The sequence below is a fragment of the Aphanomyces astaci genome, assembly GCF_000520075.1.
Source record: "Aphanomyces astaci strain APO3 unplaced genomic scaffold supercont1.3, whole genome shotgun sequence".
Taxonomy (NCBI): domain Eukaryota; phylum Oomycota; class Saprolegniomycetes; order Saprolegniales; family Verrucalvaceae; genus Aphanomyces; species Aphanomyces astaci.
Genome location: NW_009798266.1, coordinates 1,276,463 through 1,290,897, shown reverse-complemented (window position 1 = coordinate 1,290,897; position 14,435 = coordinate 1,276,463). Strand labels below are relative to the sequence as shown.

The window sequence follows — 14,435 nt, the reverse complement described above, 5'->3', positions numbered from 1 at the left end:
GTTGTCCATTTCAAATTTACAAAACTTGTTACAACTTTATATTCCATGAGCCAACACACTTGATGGCAGCACGCACACCGCCGTTGGTGCTTACAGACAAAGTGGAGAAGCAGGGAGGGTTTCTACATGGACTGCCGCCGCGTCGCCGCCATCTTGTCGTTTCACCCACGTGGCTTGTGTTGTCGTTGTGGCTGTCGTGATAGAAACAGCATCGCTCGTAGCAGTCCTAGCTTCTTGGGGGGCTCCAGTTGCTGCAATCAATACACTCGCAATTTGATTCACGTCTTCTTTCCGAGCATCTGTGTCCATCATGTCCACGTCACCCGTCGGTCGCGGCGGACTCGCGTCTTCCTCGCTCGTGTCCATGCCCCCTTCAATGTTGGTCGCATCCACAAAACCCACGACGTTGTCGTCGCGGATGCTGTTGCTCGAGGCGGCGGCGGCGGCAGGACCAGGGCTGCCAGTGTCGGGGGGGCTACTGGTGCTGCTACTGGTGCTAGTTAGGGGCGACCTCGTTTCGTCGGTGGTCGCGGCCCCCTCTTCCGACTTGACGTCGGCAATCAGTTCCGCCTTGATCGACACATCGTCCGCGAGTACATGACGCCTGGACGTGTTGCCACCGCCGCCATTTCGATTCGGTGGCTCCACCGCCAATGCTGCTACTGCTTTTGTACTCGATCGCTTTCGTTTCTTGTGTGGTGGCTTCTTGGTCTTTTTCGCATTGTCCTCTTCGAGTTTGAGCTTGGCATGCGCTTCCTTGTTCAAGTTGTCAGGGGCCATGGTCCCGCGGCACTTGACGGCGCCGCAGTGGCACTTGAACGAGTCGGTCGACGTGGTTTCCATTTGGTAATCGTACGAGAGCTCTTCGTCCGCTTCAATGTCCCTCAGCGCCGTGATCGCAATGCGCTTGAACTCGCCCACTTCCCACTTGAGCAGGTGGCAATTGGGGTCACAAGAGTGGTTGATAAACCGAGAGTCGCTGCCTTTCACGCGGCCGTCCAAGTACACGTTCTTGTCCAGCTCCATGATGTAATAATTGGGGTTGTTGGGGCTCGTTTCCGCATGTGCAATCATCCGGTCTTGCTTCATCCACGCCGTGAGCACTTCCCCAACGTACTCGATTACGAGGGCGCCTGCCTTGACTGGCTCCAGCACCCGCAGCCCAAACCCACGACCATTAGTCGTCTTGAACACTTTGGTTTTCGGAATCGCGGCCACTTGCAGTGCGCGGTTGCCACAGTCTGGCCCGACGCGGCAGTTGAAGTGCCGCTCCTTCTTGTCCCCGTTGCCAGCATTGCCGATGCATTCAACAAAACTCGCGCGGTTCGTGCAGTCGTCGTCGCACACGTCTACAAGGGACACAAAAGTTCAAATATATACACAAAAGTTAAAATATATATATATTTCCGAGGTTCCATCATATATCTGGAGCGAGATCGATTAATCGACACAACCAAATGATGAAATCGGCACAAAGATTTAGCCAATCTGCACAAGGATTTAGCCAATCAGATTGCAGGAAACCAACATCAACATCGAATTAGTGTATGACTTCAATTCGTGTGATATACCAATCACTCCAGGACACCGTTTGATGTACAAAATATATCACAGAATCAATCGATAGATTTTGCAAACGTCAACCAATTTACTATGGGTAAAAGGACAATATGTGTGTACCTGTGCATTGACACATGGGCAAATCGTTCATGTCGAGCTTGAGGGGCTTGAAAAGGTATTGATTCCGCCGTAGTTTTTGGAACCGCGGTGGTGGCGCGTTGCTTTCATCCAGGTATGTCGCGGGCAGTCGAAACTGAAACGGTTGGTGGACATCCACTTGTTGTTCTTCTTTGTCCACTGACGTTGCCGCCGGGCGCACCTTGGGCAGAAAGATGTCGGGGAATTTGAATTTGCCATCAAACACGACTGCCCCGGGGCCGTAAAAGCTCGGGATCGACGGCAACTTCATCGCCTTGTCGCGCCCGCATACCATGGCGAGGTCGTTGAACCGACAGCTCGGCGGGATGCACCGCGGGTGGTACGCCATCGAGCAGTACGTGCACTTCATGAGCCCTTCGCTGCCTTTTTTGGCGTAGCAATTGTCGCACGTGTGGCGCGGACACACGAGGGTCTTGTGCTTGAGGCCCACCTGGGTAAGGGGGTGGCCGATGAGGCACTCGGGGTGGTAGTACTTGCCACAGTCCTCCAATGCGCACTTGACGAGGGACTCGCCGACGAGGCCGAGTTTGCGGCAGATGGGACACTCGTGCTCGAGGCGCACGCAGCTATCGCATCTCCACTCGTCGTCGAGCTTCGTGTCGGGGGCAATGCCCACACACGCCTGGTGGAACGCCCCGAGGCATCCGCCGTCGCAGAGCACGTACTCGCTCCCGTCGGCGTCCTCTACTTCCAGACACACTGAGCACACTTCCTGCTCTCGTTCGAGGTCAGCTTTGAAATCACCCGTCGGTTTCACCGTGCTCGTAGAGGCAAGCCACGCCGGCATGTCGTCGCGACAGATGCCCTTGGCTAGGAACGGGTCGATCGGGTCGTCTGGTTTGGGCCGCTTCGACGACCCGACGGGACGAGGAGGAGGGGGAAGAGGAGAAGGTTCCTTTTTGACGATGAGATTGCCGTCCAAGTCGGTCTGGGGCAGCGGCGTGGCCCGGCTACGCGACACGGACTTGACGATCACTTCGCCCGTGGCCTTGGTTTCGGTCGGTCGAGGCCGCTTGGGGGCGGGGGCTTTTTTGGGCTTGGGCTTGGTTTGATCCGGAATGTACGACAATCCGTCGAGGTCGGCGTCGATGGCCGACGGTGCTTGCTTCCACTTGGCCCCGGACATCGAGTCGAACGGGGCGGCGTACGTGCCTTCGGGCGCTAGGTGCATGAAGTCGTCGCGGTCGTAGTCGACGGGTTTCTTGAACCCGTGGAAGTGGATCTTGACCTTCTTGTCCGATATTTTCAACACCTTGCCCCCAAACCATTGCCGGTACTTGTAGCACTTGATGTCCAACCGATCGTGGACGCTCAACGACTGCAGGAAAGGCGTGCGTTCGACGCGGAAACGTTCCTTCAACGCTTCGTATTCTGCTACGGCGGCGGCGTCGATTTCTTCGCTCGCTGAAGGCGCTGGCTCACTCGTTAGGATCCACGATATGCTGTTTTTGTTGGAGTCGGGGGACGTCAGCTTGATATCTGGCCCGTTCGACGACGTTGGTGCGGATGACGTGGGGTCCTCCGTCAAGCTGGGCGGAGCTGGTTGGCCGTCGCTCTCAACACCATCGACTTTAGATGGCCTGGCGTTCGATTTGGTTGGTGATGTTGGGACAGCTGCTGCATTTTCCGTAGTGATCGGTTTTGTGGGTTTGACGTCGTCCCCCGTTTTCGCGCGCTTGGCCTCGGGTTCTTTGTCGCTCTCGACGATTTCAACTTTGGCAGGCTTCTCTTCGTTCGGCGTGGATGGTTTATCCTCTGTAGTGATTGTTTCTGTTGCTCTGGCATCGTCGTCCACTTTTGTGTTAGGTTGTTCTTTGTCGACCTTGGCGTCGCCGTCGCAAGGCTCGCTGTGTGATACATCATGCAATGCGAGAACATGCTGTTCCGGGACCACGTCGACGCTAGCGTCGACCTTGACAGCGTCCGTGGTGTCTTCGCTGGCCTGCGGCGGCCCCGCGGTCGACGAGGTGAAGATCTCCATCGATTACTTTGCGAAATGAGCTTTCCCCCCATGAATATCCGGATATACTCAAACTCGCCCCGTGGATTGGCTGAAAAGGGCGCGCGGGTCCGGATAAATTACCTGTACCATCAACCGGCAAGTTAGGACCAGTGTGGCAGAGGCCATCAGTTCGCCAGTGGCAGGGAGGGGTACCTGTCACGGCATCATGGCAGTAGTGTGTTACAATTGTCTTTGTCGTAGATGGAAGTAAACTAGTCCAGTAAATGCGACACATGATTCTAGGACGGACAAAGACTCTACAGTACGCCAGCGAGCTGTGGGCAGGCATCGATGCATGCATCGGTTGGTAGTCTGGAGCCAGCCTGATGGTTGGCATGGACATGGTGGTAGGATCTGCGTTTGCTGTCGTTGTGGATGACTTGGGTGCGTCCGTGGTTGATGTGGTGGTGATTCATGCAGTGGCGTCCACTCTGGACATGTATACAGATTCAGTCAGTTGTTTGATGGCAGGCTTCACCACCACTTCTACGCCAACGGCCAAGCATCTGATTGTACAGCCAGTGGTGACCGTAAAATATTTTTCTCGTGAATATATTCATTTTTCATATTAACGTTAACAGTAAAATGAATTACAAGGTATTCTTTGATGGTGGAGAAAATGAATACCACTCTGGTCCAAAATAGTAGTCATGTTAGACTTCAAAATGAAGTATTTTGTCCTAAACGTATTCGTTCTCGTATCTGATTGTTGTAAATGCAAGCTGAAGATTTCCTCTTTGATTGGCTACTTCAAGCTGTGCAATATTCACACTCTTGGCGAAGTTATCGAACTGTTAAAAAATGAACTTTTTAAATTGGCAAAATATTCAATCACCCGCCAGAGAATCAAATCTTAGGGTTCGTCTGGTAACCGGAAATATTGCAATATTCAGGCCCAAATTTTGAGGTCGAATTCAACAAATCTGATCAAAATTGAAACATGTCTTACTTGAAGGGTTTTAACCCAAATCCAATAATTCCACGTGGGATTTACTCGTTGAAGAGGTCCAAAACCCCATAACTTATTACAAAATGGACCTTTTACCTCCATTTTGAAAATGGCATTTTGGTTCATCCCATTTTGCGAGAAAATGGAATATTATTATTGAAATTTTACCAGACGCACCCTTAACTTTAAACCTCCACATCTCGCCCACCAAGCTACGGCACTGTATTCCGCGAACGGCGGCCTTTACCTTCCGATTCCGATTTGCTTGTTGCACTTAGGGCTGGTCTGGATGCCACCATTATTTTTCCGCCAGAAATCATTCTAGCGCTTTTATTCACTTTTTCCAAAAACACCAAGCGTCATAGGAAAACAGCCATAATATATTTGAACTAATTTGTCTGGATACCTCATTATTATCCGGAAGTTTTCAATCAGAGCATTTTAAAAAACGCGCGAAGTCGGATTAGCGATGCGTCACGAGCTGTGACTGCTCTACTTGCGGCGCCGAGCTCACCGACGCAAGCGGCTTCTCATGATGGCATACATCAGCTACCACTACGCTGCTTTCATAGACAAGACACCAAAACGAACATCAATCCTCACAGGAGTGATGTGGGTCCAAGAGATGATGATCGGGAACCACGACGCCTTCGTCGACAGCTTTCGAATGTCCCGTGAGACATTCCTCATGCTAGACGACGAGCTTGTTGACAAAGCTGGGCTTCAGGCAACTAGAAGAATCAGCTCCGTTGAACAGCTTGCAATGTTCATGTACTTTGCTGGGCACCAAGCAACAAGCGCCAACCTCCAGCAACGGTTCCAACTCTCGGGCGAAACCATCACACGTCACCTTTGGCGAGTGCTCTATGCTGTTAAGCAATTGACCCCCACGTACATGGCTTTGCCACTTGCAAACTCCCCGACACCGGCATTTATGGAGAACAACCTTAAGTTTACGCCGTACTTTTCGAAATACCGCATGGTGATTGACGGTACCCTCATTCCGGTATGGTTCAAATCAGATCAAGCTGCTCCATTTCAAGGCCGCAAGGGAGTAACTATGACGTTCTGACAGCCTGCAATTTTGACCTGCATTTTACCTACGTGCTGGCGGGCTGGGAGGGGTCAGCCGGAGACGGCGAAGTGTATGCCGATGCACTGGAGAAAGGCTTGACAATGGACGACGACAAATACGACATTGCTGATGCGGGCTTTGGTTTGACCCTGCGTTGCCTCACACCATACCGATGTATTCGGTACCATTTGAAAGAGTACAGTTTGGGACGCTTGAAGCCCCAACGCAAAGATAAGATTTTCAACCTCCGACATGCCCAAGTTCGAAACTGCATTGAGCGAATATTCGGCATTGTGAAGATGCGATTTCCCGTTATGTCGCATGGGGTTCGTTACGATTACGGGTTCCAGGTGGATCTAGTTATTGCATTGTGCACGCTTAACAACTATATTCGCATCAGTGGTGTGGATTGCGGTGTCTTTGAAGCTCAAGCCGCAGCACTGATTCGACAACAGCGTGACATGCCATTGAATCAAAATGAGAGACCACAATTTGCGAACGAACCTGCTAGCGAAGAAGCCAAAGTATGGAGAGACCAAATTGCGTCCCAAATGTGGTCGCAATACCAACGTACGTTAGCTATTCGACGCGAGCAAGACGTAACTAAGTTCAAGATCATGGTAGTACTATTAATAGTTGTTTCGCGTTGTGTTATATCTAAAGTACCGATAAGTTAAAAAAAGACTGACTGTGAAATGAAATCAATTCAATTCCTAACTAAATTGTCACTAGGCAATAGTAGTTGTCGTCAGTTGATTCAGCTGACGGCGCAACCACGCAGAACGATTTTCACCTTCCATGCAAAGGAACATTGCGGCGCGCGTACCATTACTGAAGACTGACAACTTCGAAGCGAGCGACGTTCGCTGCCGTTTCTTTTGGCGTTCCTCGGTGGAAGCGCTTTGACGTGCTCTTCCTGCGTCAACTTGGTTTGACGGCACTTCGTCAGTACTGCTGTCATCGCTGGCATCATTCTCCAACACTTCGCCGTGTTCGTATTCGTTGTGATAGACTTGTGCTGGAGGGGGCACAGTCGACGCAGTCGCGAATCGGCCCGTTGCCATTGTCCCCCTAAATAGGGTCTCACAATGTGCGAACTGGGGAAACGGGCGATTTTGCCATGTTCGCCACGACTTCGGTTTCCCGGCCGGAACGTCATACCACGTTGTTGACAAGCATTCGACACGGCACCTTGATGACTCCCATGCAACACGACAGCTATTTTGGACCAGAGTAGAACTACGTAGTAAGTTAACCTGAGGAATGCATCGAATTCGCGAACACTTTTTGCGTTGTGTTATGCCTAATTTTATCTCTGGAAATCCTTGGAATTTCGTAAATCTGAAGGCATATGAGGAAAATACAATTCTAGCACTATTTTGGGAAGTAGTTCCTTTTTGATCATAAGGTAGCTGAATATGTTGTTTGTAATGGAATGGAATACTCCGGGGTAGTACCCATATACGATCGGTTTGAGCCGTTTTTCGAACACTTTTGTCCGGATATGCATATGATTTACGAAAAGTGGTCACTAGAGTGGTGTCACTGGAGCAACCTTGTTCTTTGTATGCTGGAAAAATATTCGAAAAATATACACCTTTTACGAACTCCTATATTCGGATGAATTAGAGGTCCATTTGCGTTGTGACGATGGGAAGGACCAAGCGCAAGCATAATGAGGACGATTCCGAAGCAGTTGCAGGAGACCGTGTTGTCGCCTTACGGCTAGTTAATGACACTAGAACCCAGTATGCGTACATAATAGAACGCTTCAAGCGATGGCTACTCAGTGAACACCGGGAGTTCGTTGTCGATTCCGTCATCCAATTGCTACTGTCGACAAAAGTCTGCCAGACGTACTTGGACTTTGCATCTGTCAAGCGCGACGCTACCTGGAAAAGAGCTGGTGCCCAAACGTTTCAACTCGTTCTCGACTATTGGAACTTGTAAAATTGCACTAAAGTACCTTTACAAGGAGGCAAACCTCAAGATGTACGACGAACTGGAAGCTAGACTCAAAGGTACGACCTTTGTAATTGTATTCAATTAATAGTTATGCACATTCGAGTTGATTTCGTAAACGGATACAAGCGTCACATGCCCAGCTAAGAGAAGATGGTGAAATGCCAATCGGAGAGGGCAAATTGCCCATGACGGCAGGTGGTATCTATATTTTTGCATGAATAATTATTACTAAGTGTCTCAAATTCGGGACATTTTGAATTTATTATGTTATGCGTATTTGGCTTAAGCAGCACTGTAGCGCGGACGGGCCACTTTCTTGCCGTCAACGCTCACTCGTTCCTCCTTTTTTGCTGGAATTGATGGCACGTTCAGTATCTACAACTTCAATACGTGTTGACAATGTCACATGGCTAGGTATTTTATTTATTTAGGTATGTGGATTAATATAGACGCGCGTTTAGTAAAATTCGGGAGAACAAGAAGCAACCAAGAGGGAGCTGATTGTTTCCCAAACACGTGTACGCCAATCCCTCGTGTTCGTGGATCTGCCCAATCTTGAGGTTCCTATAGAACATTCTGCATAGATTTCTATTTTATTAATTGCTGTGTACTTTATTAGCCTCGCAGTAATTGGATTCACGAGAATTCTGCCAGTTGGCCAACGTACAACTTTGATTGATCTTTGGGGCGAATTGCTAAAAAAAAGAATTGTGTCGTAAACGAAGCAGACATACTTCCCATGGGTATGGCAATCTCCGAAATCGGCATCCATTGTGCTACATCTTTGTCAAACACCCAATTCGTTGGTCGAGCAGAAACAGGTTGGCTTTTATTATTTGGTGTATTTATGTCCAATTAATAAACGTTAGGCTTACCATTAACTTCCAACACATTTGCATCCCTGCCGCCGCATTTTTCTGGTGGTCCAGCACTCTCCTTGGGCGAGTGGAAATCTGTTCTGCCTGGCTATTCAATTGAGTACCCTGCGGGCTTCGATGTATGATGCCGTACTTGTTGGCATCGTTGGCGTATCATCGTGATTAGTTGAAGTCAACTTTGGACGCTAGCCATCCTATATTTTCGTCCCTAATTTGGTACTGAGCCATTTGTCAGCACGGGTGCGTGGTGGTGTCATATTCAATGCAGCTACTGGAATGGTTGCAACTGTTGTACCTTCTCACGCTACAATGGTGGATCGATTGAGCCGTTTGGAAAGTGGATTCCAGGAGTTTCAGACAACAGTGTTTGATAAGATCGACGCGATCCCGCAAAGTGTGGCCACGAAAATCTAAAATCAAACGACCACAACGGACTCGGCCCCCGTCACATTTAAAATGATGAAAGAGTCATTCGCAGATCTACAGACTCAGCTCTTGGAGAATTTACAACCTATGCCAACGGATATCCTCGGAGGGGATTCCCTACGAAGTGTAACGACGTGCGCTCAACAAGCACAAACTGTACTCGTGAGATTAACCTATGCTGGGAGCTTGACGTGTCCCAACAGCAAGTTGTTTGATCTGTGGGCTGCATGGTGGCACAATTGTGAATATGTATTAATACTGAGAGGAGTTCGTGAATAATTCGTTAAGAGTCCAATTCAGTAATTACAAGGAGCAGTCGTAAATGTCAGAATGAAAGTTTGTGATTTTCTATTCTTTACAGTATTTCTGTACTATTAATATTAATAGTAGCAATCAGAAATAGGTTATTCGAACCTTCAGAGGCAAAAAATAGATATGGTTGTGATAGGAAAAATTCGTGGTTACCACGACACCTGGCTTCAAAATCACTCGTTGCTACGGACGGTTATCAACGTGCACTAACACAAAAGTGTATGTTGCTCTGTTTCCGTCCTTTCAGTCAAGGGATGTAATTGGCTACTCCCGAGTACTAGTGTCTTTTGCACCAATCAATGAGAGGACTTTCTAAGCGCGTCTGCACACATGGAGTTCAGTGAGTTTGTCCTGGATTTGTATCAGAAGTCCTAGAGAAATCGAAATTATCGGAGATAACTGGCTTTTGCTCGACTTACCGGGGTGCCTCTTATTGGATGCACCAGCCACCGGTTCATTCTCCTTATGCCCGACATGTTTACGAAGCACACTACTGTTGTTGACAAAGTCAGCGCTCTCATGATCAAGCTACGTTTAATCTGCCGGCCACTCGTCTGCGTCGTTGAAATTTCTACGCAACACGTCAATTCAAGCGAACGACGGGTGGCTAGCACGCGACGTCGACAGCATCCGGCGAAAGTTCAAGGTTCTTCGAAGTACTACGTAGTATCCGCAAACCCACTGGCGACCCCATGTTTCCGCCCACCGTATCAAGAGAAAAGATACCCCAACAAGCAATCGAAGCAGCGATGGAAGTCTGCGACTTGCCATCTTGCGAGCAGCCCCCCAATGAGGGCAACGACAGCGAAGGCGCTTCGGACGGTTATGCTGCTCCCATTGACGCGTTGGTTGAGTGCGATGCGGTCGCCACTCAACGAACTGGGTTATCGCCTGCAGGGTTGATGGCCTTGTGAACGTTGCGTGGTGCAGGGCCTGCTATGAGCCAAAACTGCGGTTCGCCGTCGCAAGATTGACGACATTCTGAATACTTTGGCCGACAACAAAATCGAGAAACGGCAACGCATGGAATCTGGTATACATGGTGCTGCATTGATTGAATTTGTTATGAAAATGGAGGAGCATGATGCAGCATTCCGAACCCAGCAGCTTGAGATGGAAGAACGACGCGAGAAGTTCGATCAATGTATGCTAGCTGTATTTACTAAATTGCTTGATAAGTAGTAACAATTAGACTAATACAGTTTCATAACTAATGTGCTTCACTACATGAAAGTAGTAAATGCTTCCACCTTTGACTCGCACGATACTATAATAGTACTTGACATTAAGAAGCACATTCCTAGTACTCCAAGTGTTATTCAACTTTACATTACCGATTTAATTTGTGAAATACCAGTTCGTCTAACCCTAAAATTAAACAGCATGAAAATGTTTTGCAAGCGCAAGCCACGTAATGTTGGATTGCATTGAAGTGGTAAAAGCAGCTGTCGATAAACTTGTTCGGTTGCACCCATACCCCATTCAGCGGCCTGACAAATTAATGTTAATGCAGCACTCATTCGGAGTAAACCAGTCTGCACTCAGGTGAAGCACGATCCATGTCGCCATCTTTCAACGGCGTCCTAATCTTGCCGAATAGATCGCCCGACACCGGAACGCTGAGTCGGACATCACACCATGACCGACAAGATTTGCATTTGGATCCAACAACTTGTCCCGAAGCGGTGAGCTTGTATCAGCGTCGTTCCAGCTAACGACAAAGTTGTGGCGCCCCTATACGATTGTTCCGTCCGCACCGAACAGCAGCATGCCAGTTACAAAGGTACTGTGCAACCACCCATTGTAGTACGTATTCTGGAGGTCCACTGCTGTTGGTGCTTTCACGGGGTAGTTTTTGCCGTCAAGGAAGCCCCCCACGGCACGCACAAGTGGTTCCACACGGCTGATAAGAACTCCCCATTCCCGCAGCTACCGTTTTATTGGATAGCGGATTCCCGCGTTAGGAATCATCTTCAACGCAGCCGATAAGGCTAATTCGGCTTTGTGGAGCGTGTGGCTGGCAGCATGTCAAACAGTGCGCAGAGTGTTTTGCCTTCGCATGGTGCACGGTAGAAGTGCAAAACCAGCGAAAGTGCTTCGTTGATACTGTTTATCTTTGGTGGTCTTCCTCCACTTCCACTGAGATGGTGAACTTGGTAGTGCTTGGCAAAGGAGACGAGCAAGAGGACAAATGTCTCGGGATCAAGAGACACAGACGTGATGAACGAGCTCCGGTCGCGGGTGGCGTATATGGTTGTCCACGGGGTCGGATATTTTGCGATGAGGGATGGCGAGGTCAAGTAATGACGCTCCTTGAGAGCCATCCGTGTTCTTAACAAAACTAGGACTTGCTCATCGTCGGCGTCCGAGTCCCCGTCATCCTGCGCCAGCAAAAGCAGCCACCCCACTTCATCAAACACAATTGAGGTACTTTTATTTGTTTATAGTATGGTATAAATTTTGTAAGCTATAGTTTGAGTCGCTTGGCGTACTTCTTGCTGAGGCTCTATTTGCGTCTCAGCAAAGAAGTACTGGTGAATTGAATTATAATTCCAGATGAAAATCATCGACTCAAATAAGTTTGCGACGGTTTTGGAAGTCCCCCAGTGACCTATCTAAATTTCTCCAATTCAAGTGCACGCATAATTTCCCTAGGGGCCATATTTGAATTTTCCCTAGGGAGATTTGCTAAAATAATTTAGGGCCATATGGAGGGAACTATTTTGAGGGTGGCCCCCCAGGGGGGCTTAGGGACCCATAGTTTTAAATGGGCTGAGCAACATTAACTGGGGTGGGGTTAATAGCCACCAATTGAATCAGGAAAATAACCCATTCAATCATTCATTCATCAAAACCATGGCCCCAACCAGTCCACCGTCGTCTTCGGACTATGCTTCCTTCTTTCGCGCATTGGGAGAACACAAGCATGGGTGCCGGCTCTGCGAGAAACCACAAAACACGCCATGTGCAAAACACGCCATGCGCAATAAAACCTAGTGTTAAAACTACTGTTAACGTAAAAAATCAATTAAGACACACGAAGATATATGTTCAAGAACCAATCAAACGGCGAAAATGTATTTGAAGAGAACCTTTGCAAATAAATATCCTCTTTATGTCTATCCAGAATGTAAAGACAAGCTAGTACATCTTCACAACCCTTTGTGACTGAATAACCCGTGAAAAAGGATAAGATGCCTCTATAATCAAATACCCTAAATACAACATTTGTAAGCAAATAATCATACTTTGATCAAGATAACACCATGTGTCCTAAACTGATTTTCAAAATGGTACTACGTAGTATAAAATTTGCTTGGTTTTTCTTGTTTTTCTCATATAATACCACTGCAGAACACAATATATTCGTTATGTGGTTGTAACGCATTATTTCAGCTATAATCTCCAAGTTTCGAACGTTGAAAAAGTTGCCTGAGCGTGGAGATTAGGAAATTCCCCCGAGCCGCGTTCTACAGATGTGTCTTAACGTTAGTATTGTCAAGTCGGTTCGTAATTTTTGGAGCAGTCGCCAGTAGAATCGAATAGACTTGGCCAATCGATTTGAGAATGAACGAGCCAATCAAAATCCATTCTAAACCACTACTAGTACTTTACAAGATTTCTGAATTGTTCAGCCAATCAATGCGTTTTTTACACCCCCGTTGCAGATTGACTGTGAACTCACTGGACTATAGTGAATACTAGTACAAGATATATTGCCAAGTTCATTCAAAAAACGATTTCACTTTTGGACTGAACAGTCAATATTTCATCCGCAAAAGTAATATAGTATCCGGAAGTGCTCAGTTTTCAAAAGTGAAACGGCGAGAATTTTCTGAGTAAAATTGCAGAGCGATAGAAGCGTAAGCCAAAGTCCCTCTCCAGCAAGTTGGACGACTGCGAGGAAACTCCAGATTTTGCTTTCGCCATCCTGAAATATCTCGATGTCGGCCTTCCGTAACTTCATGTTGTGATGATTTTCGTCCAGTTCGCGCATCTCCCTGGAATACCAAGCTTGCGGGGGATTAAACAGCGGAGAGCCCATCGCTGGGCTCCGACCACCCTTCAGTACCCGTGGCAGTTCAAGCAAGTTCACCCACTGCACTTCACAAGCCACAAACCGTAGTCGGATGGGCTCGGCTCTTCCAAGCACATTGACCGTGATTCACGACGTGTCCTGCTTGAGAGTGCTTGTCGGTTACAGATCGTAGTGCCGTTACAAGCCGCCACCACCGACATCCCACACGCCTCCTCACAACGGGTAGCATGGGGGAATTTGGTGCGAACACGTGCTTCTAGCCGCGCATCCATGCTCCATGGCGTGTGCTCACACTACATCCTCTTGTAGACACCAGCGTGGGATCGACGATCGAATTATTGCTGTACGTGGCGCTGGCAATCGTGATCACCCTGGTCATGGTCGTGCTGTACTTTGTCTACCAGTACTGGTTCTTTAAGAAATACCGACATGCAAGTACGTGATCTCGATCGCATGCTTCTTTTCTGACTTGCGTCCGTACCCCAGCAACACACCCCGATTACGAAGAGCTCCGAGGTACATGACATGTCCATCACACTCATGCTACCTACGTGTCCATGCGTCATCAACTTGATGATGAGTGACGTCCTTCGTTGGCGTAGACCTGGACGGGAACGTCGTGCAGCAAGCCAACACGATTTGCTCGGTCGGCGCAGGTGGAGCAAGCTGTCCACCCCCCATAAACCTCCACGACCTTTTTTGCTTAGGAATTCGAATGGATGAGGCCGCGACGCGCCCCAAGCTCCAACTCTTGCGCACGGCCAGCTTGCCCACAAGGGAAGAGCTACCGACGCATCGAGCTGCCTCTTTGTATCCACGCAGCGAGTCTGTGCCTCCGTCCAAGTCCAGTGCCAACCTCATCCTTCAAGCTACATCTACTGCGATGGCGTCATCTCGGACGGAACCGCTCGTCCACACATCATTCGTCCCCGGCACAGCCCCCGTGGACAATACCGATCAAGATATCATCAGGGTGCAATCGAATCGCGCCGACCAAACCGATCCACAATCGATCTGATTGGTTGTTGAATTTTATTGAGAGGGTTTTGATTCGCTAATAATTTGAGCTC

The 14,435-nt window shown here is 48.6% G+C and overlaps 4 protein-coding genes across 5 annotated transcripts; 2 read left to right on the top strand and 2 right to left on the bottom strand.

Annotated features, from left to right (window-relative positions):
* Position 1: 1 nt before the first annotated feature.
* H257_02029 (hypothetical protein) lies at positions 2-3,700 on the bottom strand (the record flags this gene model as incomplete). Its single annotated transcript, XM_009825515.1, has 2 exons — positions 2-1,349; positions 1,681-3,700. 2 exons carry the CDS (start codon positions 3,698-3,700, stop codon positions 91-93), a joined length of 3,279 nt encoding a protein of 1,092 aa, XP_009823817.1. The 3' UTR covers positions 2-90.
* A 1,580-nt stretch (positions 3,701-5,280) lies between these two features.
* H257_02028 (hypothetical protein) lies at positions 5,281-6,820 on the top strand (the record flags this gene model as incomplete). Its single annotated transcript, XM_009825514.1, has 4 exons — positions 5,281-5,662; positions 5,746-6,269; positions 6,599-6,693; positions 6,757-6,820. 4 exons carry the CDS (start codon positions 5,281-5,283, stop codon positions 6,818-6,820), a joined length of 1,065 nt encoding a protein of 354 aa, XP_009823816.1.
* Positions 6,821-11,060: 4,240 nt separating this feature from the next.
* On the bottom strand, positions 11,061-11,650 carry H257_02027 (hypothetical protein; the record flags this gene model as incomplete). The annotated part of the gene is made up of 2 exons (XM_009825513.1): positions 11,061-11,255; positions 11,480-11,650. 2 exons carry the CDS (start codon positions 11,648-11,650, stop codon positions 11,061-11,063), a joined length of 366 nt encoding a protein of 121 aa, XP_009823815.1.
* A 1,676-nt stretch (positions 11,651-13,326) lies between these two features.
* On the top strand, positions 13,327-14,390 carry H257_02026. Of its 2 annotated transcripts, XM_009825512.1 has the most exons (5): positions 13,327-13,605; positions 13,675-13,800; positions 13,852-13,881; positions 13,968-14,021; positions 14,073-14,390. In XM_009825512.1, exons 1-5 carry the CDS (start codon positions 13,593-13,595, stop codon positions 14,381-14,383), a joined length of 534 nt encoding a protein of 177 aa, XP_009823814.1. In that variant the 5' UTR covers positions 13,327-13,592; the 3' UTR covers positions 14,384-14,390. The 2 variants fall into 2 exon arrangements, with proteins under 2 accessions (XP_009823814.1, XP_009823813.1); XM_009825511.1 differs by having other exon boundaries at positions 13,968-14,390.
* Positions 14,391-14,435: the final 45 nt, after the last annotated feature.